The sequence below is a fragment of the Alligator mississippiensis genome, chromosome 9, assembly GCF_030867095.1.
Source record: "Alligator mississippiensis isolate rAllMis1 chromosome 9, rAllMis1, whole genome shotgun sequence".
Lineage (NCBI taxonomy): Eukaryota > Metazoa > Chordata > Crocodylia > Alligatoridae > Alligator > Alligator mississippiensis.
In genome coordinates this window covers 61,592,069-61,607,137 of record NC_081832.1, presented here as the reverse complement: position 1 = coordinate 61,607,137, position 15,069 = coordinate 61,592,069, and the positions used below count along the sequence as shown (strand labels likewise).

The following is a 15,069-nucleotide window of genomic DNA, read 5'->3' as shown; positions in this document are numbered from 1 at the left end:
AACAGAAGTTCACGGTTAGGTCCAGAGGGGAGAGGAATCCAGCGGTGGGCTGGGAGCCTGCAGCCAGGTTCCCACAGCAAGTCACAGCTCTCTAACAGCGCTGGCTGTTTTCAGAATGGGAGGCGGGGGAAAGGCAGTGGAGGGAGCTCATTCTTAGGGCTCCCCACCAGGCGCAGAAGGGTGAGGTGGGTGAATTGGAGCACCCCACCTCAGGTGGGCTCCACTATACCTGCCCCACTCTCCAGGGGGGCTGAAACCCCCCCAGACTGAACTCCCTCCACTCCCTTTCCCACCCTCCTGTTCTGAAACCAGCAACAGGTTGGGAGCTCTCCAGACACAAGCTACAAAAGACACTAGGTATTGAAACATGTTTATCTGATACCTCATGGATGGGGGGTCAGACTTTGATATGATGGGCCATTTTTTTAAGCTGCCTGCAGCCATGCACTTGTGTTTGGTCACAACTACAGAGTGCTTTCTGTGGCCAGATGTGGCAAAAAGTGTCGCGTCTGCATCCTGACCAGCATTTGTGCAGCTCACAGTGCAAGGCCCTCACTTAGCTGGACAGCCACCACAGTGTGCCAATGAGCTGAGAAGCAGGAATGATTAGCTCAGGCCCAGTGCTGATGGATACAGCTGTGTGGCTTCCTTGTTACACAGTACTTTTGGGTGGTTCCTGGAGCTCTTAACACCTGGATTATCCATACATTAACACCTGAAACTGGTTTTCAACACTCATTAGGTGACTCACTTTACACCACTCCAGGGCAGGATTATCTTTGATCCTTGTTACACTAAGGTGCAATCGCTCTACCTTACACCAAAGCTTCCCCTTTCCCCACTGTCCCCACCACCACCACTCCTGATCCCTGCTCACAGCCCCTCTGCTCAGTCCAAAAGTGAGGAGCAGCTCAGCAGTCATGGGGGCTGGTTAGGAAAATTAACCCTTCCCTGGCTGCTCCCCTGGGACAGACAGCTCGCAAAAGTCAGGAGGGGGTGGGAGGGGGGGGGAGGGGGGAGGTTTCCTTTCAGTCCCCCAGGTCCCTGCTGGCCTGAAGCATGACTGCTCCAAACTCAAGCTAGCACTAACGCCCATCAATGTTTGTGCCGCTCAGCATAAGGTATCTTGGACTCCCATCTAAGGCTACTTGATGGGCATTTGGATGTAACAGGCCACCATGCAAAACATTAGCTAGCCTCCGGCAGGCCCCTCTTTGCTAAACAGAGAAAGCAAACACGTCCCATGGGCTCTTCTGGTGTCAAGTTTAAAACTAAACTACAAACTTTCCCAGGGATTACAACACAGACCATGTCTTGTGAGGAGCTGGGCCTTAATGCAGAGGCACTGTGCTGGTATTACTTTCATTTGGACTGTGCACAGAAAAGCTATATGCCCACTTCTGGAATCCTTTCAGTAAGTGTTACTTTATTCTGGATCACTGCCTTCAAATCAGTATTTGAGCCAGAAATAAACCAAAGGTGAGCTAAGGGTAATGCCTACATGACACACACATCATGCAGAGATGATCTCTAGTAGCTCAGAGGAACATAGCACAGAGCCATGCAGTTCCTAGCTCAGATCCTGATAGCCACCACAGTGTGCGCTAACCAGTCAAGGACTGATCCAGCTTCATCTTAAAACTTGTTACAGTCTTCTGCCCACACAACTTGATTGGAAGCCTATTCCAGACCCTTGTTCTCATAGTCAGAAACCAGTTTCCAGTCTTAAATTATTCCTGGCCCACTTCAACTTTTGTTCTTGTGCCCAGTTCATGCTTGCCCCCAACTGCTGCTTACCCCTGCCATGCACTAGAGCAGGGGCTGGGGGGTGGTCCCCCAGCAGCCAATCGGCAACCAGAGTGTGGGGGGGGTCCCCCACAGCCAATCAGCCAGCGTGCCAGTGGCACGGTGGTGGTGGAAGTGCCAGCAGCGTGGCAGCACCCACTGCCGAGTACCCCCTAAGGCCATCAGAAGCACCTCCAGGGGTACACGTACCCCTGGTTGAAAAACCCTGCGCTAGAGCACTGGCCAGCTCGGGAGATATGAGGTGAGATTAAGCCAGACCAAAACCCAAACTTCAGTCCTTTTCTGCTCTGCCATGGACAAAGAATTTAACACCTTCCCCCAAACCTTTATACTGCTATTATATGGACCTTGCTTACTCACCTCACCTTGCTCACTCGCTCCCTTCTCAGCCTACATGTGAATCCAGCTGGCCTCTTTGCAGTTGCCTCTTTATCCTGATGCCCCAGCACAGGAAGTCATTTTGAGCCTCCTTTCACTGAGCTGTGCAGTCAGACTCCAAGCGCGCTCTTGAGTGATCAGACTCACGCCTGGCATCCTCCCCCGGCTGATTCCCCCACTGCCAGACACATGGCAGAATTTGTGCGAGTGAGCAATGACGTCGCCCTGCTCCACAGAGCAGAGGCTATGCAGGCAGGCTGCCCATCGCAAATGTGCCTTCCTGTTATTTAACAGGCAAGGGCCAGCACAGGGCTGATCTGTAAACTGTTTATGTTCTGCAGTGCAGCCTGTGGGATCCAAGGAACGTCAAACAGCTCTAGCTGTGGTTGGAGCTGCGAGGGGAGGAATTCATTCATAACTCTGCCCTGGCAAGAAAGAAAGAAGTGTCCTGCTCTACAATCGCTCCGAGCCAGGGTGGCAGAGGACCCAGGCTGAAGCTGTTCCTGCTGAAGGAGCTTAGTGCTCTGCACTGTTGAGTTTTTTCCAGAGGTAAGGCCAGTGCTTCTGGTTTTAACAATGGTCTGGCTCTGCTAGCAGCACGGCTGAGGGGAAATTAGTAATGCTGGCCTAGCTCCACAGAATGAAGCATCCCCAGGCTCAGCATCGCGATGCCCGACTCATAGGCACCTACTTGGCCAGCAAGCGTAGCAAGCAACACTACATTTGGCATGTAGGCTCCAAGCTGAGGGAAAGGGGAGAGGCTGGGCGCCTACTTGGTTGGGAAGCAGCAGCTACCTGCTGTTAAGATCCCTAGCACCTCAGCCAGGCCCATCCTTCCCACACACAGGGTCTGCCAACCTGAAGCTCACAAAATACAAGGGGTCCTACTATTGGAGAATCCTGCTATTAGCCAATATCTCAGCTGTTGGAGCATTGTCAGCTAAAGCTCTTCCACTTTGCATGGCCAGGTTAAATGCTCATGGGGATGGACACCATGAGCAAATGAGTCTGAATTCATGGCTAAAGCACTCATGCAGCAGTGGGAAGCCCTTAATTCCAGTTGCTCCTGCAACGAATATATGATTCTGCTTCCACGGGACAGATGGAGAAAGGTCCAACACAAAACATCTTAGGGCCTGGTCCCTAAGGGCCTCCCCAGGAGACACAGGCTAAAGTCCTTCAGGTGGAAGAGGGCTTTGAACCCTGCTCCCTCCAGCAAGCACTACTGGGTCAGAGGGGCAGTAGTACTGGCTGCCTTTCATGCAAGTCCAGATCCAGTGGGTGCTGTCCGAGAACACCGGTCAGACAGGGCTGGGCTTTGCAGGCAAGAAGGGTGGGGAGAGCTATAGCCCGTGAAGGCCAAGGATACTTACCTGCCCCTTTACATACATGAGCCAGGCAACTAGCTGCTCATGACTTGTGTGGATGTGTCTTGGGAAATTTAGACCCCCAGGAAACGGGACTGGTGGAAACAGGCTCCTCAAGGGTTAGGCAGCAGCTGAGTGGGGTTTTTTTTGAAGACCTAAAAGGCACCCAAGCCCCTCATGATGGCAGTTCTCCCAACACTTTTACTACATTAGAAACTGTCATGCATCTCCCGTTCCCCTTTACTCCTCATCTCAAATATCCGCACACATGGGATGGCTGCAACCTGATGCCAAAAGCAGTTGTGCTCTGGTATCCAAACCACAGGGTAATGAGGTCTTCACCTCAGCCACCTTTTTCTGTGCCCTTGACTCCCCTGTGGCCAAAGGTCCCATATAATTGTCTCTCTGGAATCCGTGCAAAGCAAGTGGTGCCGGGGAGTATCTGAGGAAGGAGGCCAGGGAAAATGTATCCCTCCTCTGGACTTTTAAAGAAAGCTAAACTAAAATCCGGGGCTGGAGGACCACATATGAAGGCAGCTCTGTTTTGGTTTGCTTCCTGGAATTGGCCTCTTTTTCCTCAAGAATGGGAAATCATTCCCTGGTTGGATTTTTCTGATCACTGGATGTAAAAAAAAAAAAATCCCTCAAGCTCAAGCTGTATCTGAAAGCTGTGCTGCCCCTTCCCTGCAGAGTGTTAGGCGGGCTGCGCTCTGCTCCACGTAGCTCACCCTTGCAAGGGGAGCCAAAGTTGTGGTTTGGGAGCTGGGTACCACATCTTTAAGTAATTAAAGGCAAAGAGCTGCTGGGGTTTGGCTGTTATCTTCAGCTGAGCTTGGTCCTGAGAAACTGATGCAACCAGAGAAGAGCGTGGCACTTGGTGACCCCACTGCCGTTTCTGCCCGAGGGCTCCTGCTGGATTCTGAGCAGAGCCAACGCCTCCTTGGCACATGCAGGGATTTTTGCTTGATGCAAGCAGCAAAGAAAATCAGCAGCAGGCTCCATCCAGCAGCGGGATGGGAATGTGCTATTGCCGTACCACCCCAACATCTGCCAGAGGAAAGCAATACTTTAGTGACAGATATGTAGAACAGCAATGACATTTCTCATTGCCTGGGAGCTTCTAGGCCAAGCCACGGAAACACAGTGCCTGGCTAATAAATGTTCATTATTATGATCTGAATAGCAAGACCCTCCCCCCCCCCCTTCTGTCCACTGAAGACACACAGGGGGTCCCATTGTGCAGAATAAAAAGACGACCCCTCTCCAAATAGTTCAGGCAGTTTGGGTTAAGGAACTGTACCACACTGAGAGCATCTGAGGCAAGCGGCAGAAAGACTTTGGGGCAGGGGAAACCCAGGAGTAGCCATGAGAAGAGTAGCTCACACAAAACAAATTTTCTGCTGCACCCACAAGGCAACCTGGGGTCCTGCCTTGTGGTGAGAGAGACATCCCTCATCTGCCTCCTCAGTCACACAAGCACGAGGCCATTAACAGCTGTGTTTCCAGCATGGACTCCACAGCCCACTCCTGCCTCCACTGCAGGTGCAGGGCACATCACTAGCACATCTGTCTTTGCAAGGAACCTGCCTGCACCACAGTTAAATGCTGCAGTAAAGCCCACCCCAATGAGCCCACTGCACAAAAGGCAAAAGCCGTTTACTACTTCAGTTGCTGCTGCAGACATGGCGAGGCGACAGCACCACACAGTGGCTGCCTGAAGCAGAGAGCCGGTGAAGTAGGATAGCCAAAGCTCATTACTGACACCGAAATAAAGCGACTCTGGAGAAATCATCAGTCAGTCCTCTCCCTGATGAAACAGCACCCCAGATGCGGGTGGTCAACTCCTGCCTCACCATTGTCTCTAAATTCATCTCTGCCTGGTAGAGACTCATTTATTCAGTATAAAAACCTGAGAGAAGAAACGGTTCCTTGGGTGAAAATGATATTTTTTATTAGACCAACCCAAATAGTTGGAAAATAATTATTAAGCAAGCTTTTGGGTTCAAAAACCCTTCGTCAGGCTAAGGAAGTTTCAGCAGTTGGTGTGTGCTCTTCCTGGATGCTCAGCACACACCAACTGCTGAAACTTCCTTAGCCTGACAAAGGGTTTTTGAACCTGAAAGCTTGCTTAATAATTGTTTTCCAACCATTTGGGTTGGTCTAATAAAAGATATCAGATTCACCCAAGGAACCTTGTCTGCCTATGTCCTTAGACCAACACAGCTACAACCTACACTCCTGAGAGAAGAAACATTTGTGACTATGCAACATCAAGATCTGATGCTGGAAAATCTAAGCAGGACAGCTATGGAGCCAGCCCTCCTTTTTTCAGCATTCCCCCCTTTCTCCAAACTGCGCAGTGGGGACAGGTTTGGAACAATGGATCACTGTGTTGTAGCTGCAGTAGCCTGAAGCTAAGATCATGGACAGTGGGAATGCTATTAGAGGTATTGCTTCCCAGCTTTCACCAATATGATGGAAGTGACATGAGATCCTATAAGAAAGAGTAGGGACTCTTACTGGTAATTACAGGCAGTCCTCAACTTACAACACTTGAAGTTACATTTCACATTTACTTTTATAAATTGACACCGTTTCAATTTTATGACATCAGTTTCAACTTGACAACACTTGATCCGATGCAACGCCAACGAACAAGTTCGCTGCATCGCTCATCTCCCTGGAGAACATCTGTCCAAACGTCCTTGGACACTTTATTTAAGAAAGCAGATGAGACTCCAGAAAAACCTGCAGCCAAGATGCCTGAGAAGACCCCAGCCAAGAACCCTTCAAAAAGTCCAGCAAAGTCACCTCAAAGAAGCCCTTCCAAATCAATGAGATTGCTATTTACAATATATACATTAATGTAGCTATATTACTCATCTATAATTGATCGACTACAAAATTCTGGGGTATTTTTGGTGAAAACAGGGTATCAGGGCTTGGTTCAGGAACCAATCCCCCATTTATAACATTGTTTCTTATGAGAAAATTGGTTCCAAGTTACGTTTTGACTTAAGATGTGGTTTTCAGGAACCAATTGTGTCCTAAGTCCAAGGACTGTCTGTATATGCCAGCTTCTAACACCCCCTTTTGATCAAAAATTGGTAGTGATAAAGTTGCAATGGCAACTGGAAAATTATGAGCTGCTCAACAAGCACCTGCCTTGGACCTTAAGCAGTCTGTAGGGATTTACTCACTGGGGTGTAGTGAGAAGGCAGCTTGTCCTGTGGCCTCACTTTCGTGGAGTCTTATCTGAAGCCATTATCCAGTATGTTAGATATCACTGAGGACAAACCAAAAGAGTTCCAAGTCTGACCCAACCAGTGTCAAGGAAAACCTTAATTCCCTCACAGATATTTCAAAGAGTGGGGACAAGGCTCTGGGGGTGGGGGAGCGCTGAGCAGCTGACTGAGATCAAACCAAAATGCCAATGGATTTAGCTGCAAGCCTCCTGGTTAACTATACAAGTGGGACTGAGTCAGCAGCAGGGGAAGGTTCATCCCCTCATCTAGCAGGATTCACTGATGAATAAGAGGGATTGTCTACTTTCCTAGGGCCTGCTCAGTGTCCCTGGCCTCACCTGGGAGGGGACTGAGAAAGGGGCTGTTCGGCACCGGTAGCAGCAGTGCTGTTTGTGATGCAGACAACTGCTCAAGACACATAACACAGCACAGGAAGTACAGGTTTAGGTTTGCAGCCTGACCTGAGGGATTACAGTCCAAACAGACAAGACAGCATTGGAGTCCGGGCAGGGGGGAGCAGGGCATACAGAGCTTCCTTAAGGCCAAACAGCTAGCTAGTGGCAGTGCCAAGAACAGAGCCCACTATCTTTCCTATTAAGTCCAATATCCCAGAGACCACAGCTCATCCAGTGATGTCTGGAGGACACAAGGACTAGGCAAGAGCAGTGCTTCTCAACTTTTTCAGATGCAAGATACTCATTTGACCCAAAGCTCCCACCCATAATGTTTGTGAACCGAGCAGCACCTCCTTGCCAAGGGGCTGGGAAGTGGGGGAAAGGCAGCAACAGGCAGGGACAAGCCTGAGCCTGCACTTATCTCCTTGCACCTGCTTCTCTCTTAACACTTTGCATCACCCTTCGGAGGATCTTGTGGTGCCCCAGGGTGCTCTACACTCTGGTTGAGAATCACTGGCTTCAAGGAAGGTCATGGGACATATGTCCTGAGGATGAAGTAGGGCAGTCTTCCACACTAAGACTAAAATTAAAAAACCACAGGGTTATCCTTACCTGGTGTGATGGAGGAAGCTGAGGCTTCCAAAGGATTTTTCCAGGGCACCGGGCCAAATTCAACTCTTCCATGGCACTATTAAGGTCTGCCCCAAGCATTTTGAGAGCTAAGCAACCCCAGAGGTTGCTGGGGAAAGAGGAGGAGAGGGCTGGAACCAGATATAAACTCTGTGGCTCTATTATAATGTAACATACAGGTTGGCATTATAAAACAAAGCTGAATACAAAGAATAAGCCTACGTGGGCTGTGCCCAATACAAACACTTGCTACACAAATTAGAACATTAGGTGCTTGCAGTTGGGGTGAGAGACTGTTTTTTTAGGCACAAATAGCCTTGGAGAGATCCACTGTCCTGACAGGGTATTACTTATTAAACACATCATGTACTTCTGCACTCATTGACATCCCCTACTTTGCATGGGGTTGCCTGGGCAAGTCAAGGCACAGTGAGGGGCCAGCACCCTGGGATCATTGTTTACAACAGGTAGCAGGAGCATGTGCTCTTTGAAGTCAGGGTACATACCTCTCCTGGGGCTCGCCCATAAACAAAGATGACCTCAGACGTCTAGAAGGAGATTATACAGCTATCAAAAGCTTGGTCTCTGATTAAATCCACATCCAAGCCTCTTAATAAAGAGCCTTGTGTAATTCGAATTTCAAATATTCAGGACATGGTGCTCTCTGGGCAGAATGTATTGCAATGCACTCGTGATCCCACCCATGTCACCCCATATCTTGACAGTATTAGGTCACATTACATCAAACTTTATAAGAGCAATAGAAACCTCAGACTTACCATGCTTCCTAGAATCTGTTGTGCCTTCTCTTTCCTTTCCCATATCTGAGCATCTTTTTCTCTGTTGCCTCAAGGGCCTTTGCTTATTCTCCCTCTTCTGTAGTGCTGTCTATTCATGATGGGCTAACAGAACCAAGGGAAATGCCAGTGGGTCACTTCATTTCTCAGGAGTCCCCCCAGCACAGGGTCAAGAACTTACCTATTGTGCCTACCTGTTGTATCTTTGCCTTACACAGTGATGGGTTTGTATACAACTCAGCACAAGGGTGCCTGACTCAAGCTCGCAGGTGCTATTGCAATACCAATAATCATGGGCGAAACAATATTTTCCTGAGCAGGTATTTCCTGTTCTTCTTACGAAAACAAACCATTGACAAAGCTGCACTTTGCACCTGCAGCCCATTCCACCCAGCTCTGTATTCAGGGAGTCCCAGAGCTCTTCACTGATTGGACAGGTTTCAGAGTCACCACACAAGGGTAGTCTCATGAACTGCTTGAAGAGCAGCGCTTCTGCTCCCGAGAGTAAGAATTAAAACATGGGTCACATGCTGTTGTGAGGGACACACAGAAGCAAAGAAAATAATCAAAGAAGCAGCTGCACTGCCACTGAAAATCCCAATAGAGTCGCTTGGCCTCCTTTAGCTTCCTGGTTAGAACAAGGGCTCCCAGGTGTTTGAAGTCACACACTGAAGCATTTGGATGGATCACACTTTCCAAAGGCCACTTAGTTTTGGTCTCCCAGCACCAGAAGGACACAGTTTTCCATGACAGCCTGCTCGTTAGCAGCACAGACACACACCAGGCACAGACCTGTTCACAAATCTGCTTGAAACCAGTCAAGCAACTTTTATTTAAAAAAAAAACACAAAAAACAAAACAAAAAATAATCAACCCTATAATGGCAAAAGAATAGCTATGGCATTTACATAGGCTACATCTACTTTCCTCAGACACCCCCACCCGCAATAATGTAGAGATGTATACGTGTTTACATAGTATAAAGGGACAAACAGGCTTCTATAGTTCACAAAGGAGTGAAGTGCAGTTGAGAGGCCTCCAGCCTGCCTGTGGTACGCTGCGTTGAAGAACTGCAAAGCCGAGGGTCAGGATACAGGAGACATGCTGGTCTTCACCCACACAGGGAATGCCAGTCTCTGAGTTGCATAGTAAGGAGAATTACATGGCAAGCAGGTACTTTGCAGCAGAGGGGGCCATCTAATTATGTGAAGGTACCTGGGATTTGCATGTAGAATGATGTTCAGTCCTTCTCTGGTTCCTTTCAGCTTCGAATCTCAAAGTGCTTTCACGAACATTAACTAACCGAGCAATCCCCCAGCGAGGTAGGTCGGTAAAATTAACCTCATTTTACAGATGGGTAAACTGAGGCACAGACATGTGACACATCCTGCCCTGGAGCACAGGGCTTCAGGAACAAAGTGAGGGAGCCAGCACAGGCACTCCTGCACTCAAGCACTGGATCACACTCTCTGGGTCTGAGGATCTATGTTGCGGATACTAGATGAAAGAGTGGGGCATCATGTAGAAGAGTACAGTATTTGGGGAACGTGACTCAAGCTCTTCCTTACTGAGATTACTTTTGATACTGGAATTCCTTTCCGTTTCAAATATGTAAACCAGAAGAAAGTGGCAGGGACATTAGATGGTTATTTCTGATCTTTAAGTCTGAGAGCAGTGCATAGTGCTCTGACCCAATGAAGCCATCTGATATACAGCAGGTGCTGGTAAGCACTGTGACACCTTTACACCTTTATGTAACTATGGACTGATGCTGCAGTTATGAGTTGCAGCCAAATACAGTATGTGTATCCTACAATATGAAACATTTACACTTGGGCATTAACAGCACCAGCATTTAGTCTGGGAGGGAAAAAGAAGAGAACCTTATTTTAGCATGAGAGCAACAGAAATGGCACTGTTCCATGTGAGCAAGACAAAGATCAATGAGGTCTAAGAGTGACAGAGAGAGAAGAAATACCTCAGGACTAAAATGCCAGACAATAAACAGAGAATAAGATGGCACTGCCACAGGGAAAGTGTACACAGTTTATATCAATCATTGGTTAAAACATACACCAAAAGCAACATGGGCTGAGGAGGGAGGATGGGCTAGGGAGGGAGGGCAGACAATACTGTCTGGCTCTGTTTGGAAAAAAAAAAGACTGATAGACAGGCCCAGCTTAACCCATAATCAGCCATGTCCCTATTGACACAGAGTTTTAACTGAGCAATGGTGCAAAGAGACAAAGCAAATGCTTTTCTGTTAAACTGTCACCTCATTCTGTAGGGCACACACAACTGTATCACAAATACGATGAGCAGCCTTGTTTATTGACTGCTATATAAATTAGGGTTACTGTGTCTCAGCAGAGCAATGAGATTATTAATTACTACACTGCCCATAAATTCTAATTATGAAAAAAACAATAAAATAATAGCCAGGGACAGAGTTGTTCTCCCTGTTTCTGCTCTATAAACTAAGAGTTAAAATCTTCTGTTAACCTTTAAAAGGGAATAGTGGATGAACAGGGGTGGAGTCTGTTCAACTATTAGGAAGGAAGGAAGGAAGGAAAACAACTTCAGTGATTGACTCTTTTGGCCCCCCATTAGAGGAAATGCTACATTAAGTTCAACAATAGAAACTATACATCTCTGAAGTCAGATCTGCAGCTAGGTGCAATGAGTATGGGGTAGGGAAAACTTGGGCCTAAAGTTTTCCCCAATGGAAAACCTTTAGTGGGGTTTAAAACTCTTACATGATAGGGAAAGCAATGTCTGGAGTCCACAAGTACCCAAGTACCATAGTATAAAAAGAAAGGAAACAACATGAAGGAGTTGTGGCCAGCTGGATGTAGCCAGCTTTCCTTGGATTAACAATATTAAGAGCGAGTGGAATTATAATACTGTGAGCAAGGTGTAGCAGATTGGATAGCGAGCATGGAAAAACCCAGACTTTATTTGACTTAAAGCCTCCAAGCACACTGACCTATGCATGAAAATGAATACAAACTACATACTTAGAAAACAGTGGGAAATACAGATGAGGAACAGGAAGGCAAACCATTTCAGAGGGAGTTTAACAGGCTTTTATGGTTAGAGAGAGAGAGAGAGATTTTTCTGTAATGGGACACAAGGCATCAAAAAAAGGCACTGCCCTCCCTCACTTCACCCCATCCCCCAGCAAAGTAAAGCAGAACAAGAGTGAACAGAAGGATGATTTAACTTGAGGAGACATAACACCACCTGAGCACTAGAAGAGCCCAATATACCCTATAACCATTCACCTTGAAGGGCAACCCCATACTCTTAGACTGCACTAGACAATACCAGCACCCGCTGTGGCATAGCTGCCTTCTTGTAGCTGCCTGCCAGCTCTGGGGAGCAGCATGGGTGAAGAGCATGACTTCCCTAGCAGTCTATAGGAAAAGCAGAGGTGTAGTCAGTAGAGGGGAGGAGGGCAAGCATTCTCCCAGCACCCTTCTCTTCCCAGGGCTTATGGGGTTTTCAAGTCCTTATTTCTGATCCCCCTGGATAACATGGCACGTTTCTCCCACCACCTACTGAAGTGAAATGAATTCCACTGCTTGTCCAAAATACTGCCACGTACAAGTCTTTTCAGCACAGAGAGGTTCTCCCATCCCATTAGCATACATTAAAAAAACCTGAATGATGTTTAAATTAACACTTGTCATTAAAGAAAAAACAAGGGGCTAAAGAACTGTGTTTCATGGCACAAACAAGGGGGAAGAAGGCACAAACCTGAACTCTTGCAAAATATATGATCACAAGAAACACTCTGCAGATATGCACACACAGCAATCTTACAGGATTTGATGCTGAAGGATATCCCTGGTTTTCCATGACTTGTGTATATGGCTACACTAGGCAATATGATGCATGACACCTAACCATGGCCCTGAGCCACCAGGAAAAGCAACTCCTTTTGCCATTCCGAATTTCCTTTGGGCACGTGGGGCTGGCTTTATTTCTTTACCTGCCTAGAGGCTGGATTTCCTCTGGTCTACCTGTATTCTTAGCAAAAAGTCTGTCATCGTCCTAGCATGGGGGAAAAGCTGTATTTGCTAACATAGACCCAAAAACTTGCTGTGAAACAACTTCACATACCCATCTACAAGGGCTGGGCTGCCCCAAATGGACAATGGAGGGGAGTATTTCCTGGGGGGGGGAGAGAGGGGGGAGCAGACAGAGCGGGAATGGAGGCCTAGCTGTATTATGTCAAGCTGCTTCTTGAGTTCAGCCTCAGGAATGGCACAAACTGGAATGTATAGTATCCCAAATATTTTGTAAGCCAGAATTATGGAAAACTATAAATTAATAAGCTAATTAAATACTCAGGTGAAAGAATGGGAACCTCCAACTGTGTAAACAGAGGGCAGACTATGGCTTCTTTCTTAGATAATTGGAAGGAATCCAGCCTTCCCAACAAGACCCCCCAGTTAGGACTTTGCAAAACCACCAGCCACTGCTGTTCTTCTCACGAACTTCAAATAAAGTCCCTTCTTTAAAGCTGTTAGTTTCCTCATCTCCTTCAAAATCTGCCACTGCCACATAGAGGGCTTCTTTGGAGATATCTGGATTGGGGAAGGGAGCAGCTGTCCTCTCCTTAGCTTCTCCTCTCTCCACCTGCCTGGGTGTTACCTTTGGGCCTAAGTTACTTTTCACTTTGGCTTCATCTTGGCCCAAAGCAGGCAGGAATGGTTTAGCTTTCGGTGGGACCAGCATGGGCCTGCCAGGCACTGGGGCAGCTCTGAGGTCAGGCACTTCCCTCTGAGGAGCTTTCAGGTCTGAAGTAGAGCCGCTGGAGCAAGGTGTTGCTTTCTTTGGAGGAGGTGGCCTCCTGGGTGGTACCACTGGCCGCTGAGGTGGTGGCTCCCTGACAATGGGGAAGCCATTCTTTGGCTCACTGTCAGTCGTCTTTGCTGGGCCAAAGGGAGCTTTTGGTGGAGCCTCCTTTGGGATCTGGCTGTCCTGTTTGGGCAGGGGCCTGTTCTCGGCACTCGGTTGTTCCTGAGGCCAGCCAGGAGCATCTGCTGGGAGTGCATTGTTACTGAAGGAATTTTCACTAGCCCCAGGGTCCTGCTCCGAGGACCTCTCTTGGCACTTTGCAGGTCTAAGCTTACTTCTTAGACTGCAAATGTCCAGTTTATCATCTACTGGAGGCAGGTCTGTTCTTGGGGCTGGAGCTGGTTTGGGCCTGACCTGAGGTCTTGATTTCAAAAAAGGATTCTGGGTAGTTGGCTCAGGCTTGTCCTCCAAGGGCTCAGCTTTGGGCTTGGCTGGTTTGATGATGGGTCGCAGGTTTGGCTTCTTCACTTCCTTGGCTGACACCTTGTGCCCGCATTCCAGACCCATTTCATTTTTCAGCTGGAACAATTTGCCTTTTTCTGTTTTCAGCTCTGGTTTCTTGCTGTCCCTGGGGGCAGGTGTCTGCTTTGGAGGGATCATTGGCAAAATCATGCCCGGGGGCTTGGGTGGAGGCCTCTGTCTCTCCATGAACTCACCTTCAGATTTAATGATGGACTCCTTCCTGGGTGGGAGGCTGGGCTTCTCTTCTATATCCTGATCAGGGATCTCTTCATACCCAGAGGCTACAGCTAAATCCCCACTCTCCAGGGAGTCCTTTCCCTTCCAGTCTTTGGCCCATTTTGTTCCACAGTCCATGCCATTCGGTGGTGCCTCAGGCAGAGGTCTGCATGGCCCAGTGGCTTCTTCACTGGCACTGTCTTCCACAGTGACATCACCAAGTCGGAGCTGGACCATCTCATTAGGTAATGGTGCCAGGAAGTTAGGTCTAGATGCATTGCTAGTTTTCTTGTATTTGTCAATGAACGTAGCTGGGGCCCAGCCTTCCTTTTCATCAATCTGAATGTACCACCAGCCACTCAGGTTCTTTTCAATCACCTGCAAGAAGAAACAAAAACAGATTAGAAATCTATGAACCATCCCTTTAAGTTTAACAACTGCCTGTGATGGAGTAGGGTATTAAAAAAAGGTAGGCGGGAGATGAGTGTTCAACATCTTTGCATAAAGGAGGCCTTTGATAATACCCCCTGTTCAACACCTTGTTCAAGTTCGCAGATGACACTAAGATGTGGGGAGAAGTGGGCACGTTAGAAGGGAGGGATAGGCTACAACTAGATCTGGACAGGTTACAGAGGTGGGCAGATGAGAATAGGATGGGTTTCAATACTGACAAGTGCAAGGTACTACACATCTGGGGAGGAAGAACCAGCAGCATACCTACAGGTTGGGGAACTCCCTTCTCGTCAGCACAGAGGTAGAAAAGGATCTTGAAGTCATTATTGACTCCAAGATGAACATGGGCCGTCAATGTGAGGACGTGGTCAGTAGGGCCAACTGCACCTTATCGTGCATCCACAGATGCATCTCAAGCAGGGCCAAGGAGGTGATCCTCCCACTCTATGCGGCA

General features: G+C 48.1%; 1 protein-coding gene across 4 annotated transcripts in view; it reads right to left on the bottom strand.

Moving 5' to 3' along the window:
* Positions 1-9,411: 9,411 nt before the first annotated feature.
* The window catches only part of SH3PXD2B (SH3 and PX domains 2B), a 123,720-nt gene continuing 118,062 nt past the window's right edge, over positions 9,412-15,069 (bottom strand). For all 4 annotated transcript variants that reach the window (XM_014597550.3, XM_014597551.3, XM_014597552.3 and 1 more), the window contains one exon: positions 9,412-14,540. In XM_014597550.3, coding sequence (XP_014453036.1) covers positions 13,017-14,540 — 1,524 coding nt within the window. In that variant the 3' untranslated portion in view covers positions 9,412-13,016. The remainder of the gene's footprint in view (positions 14,541-15,069) is intronic.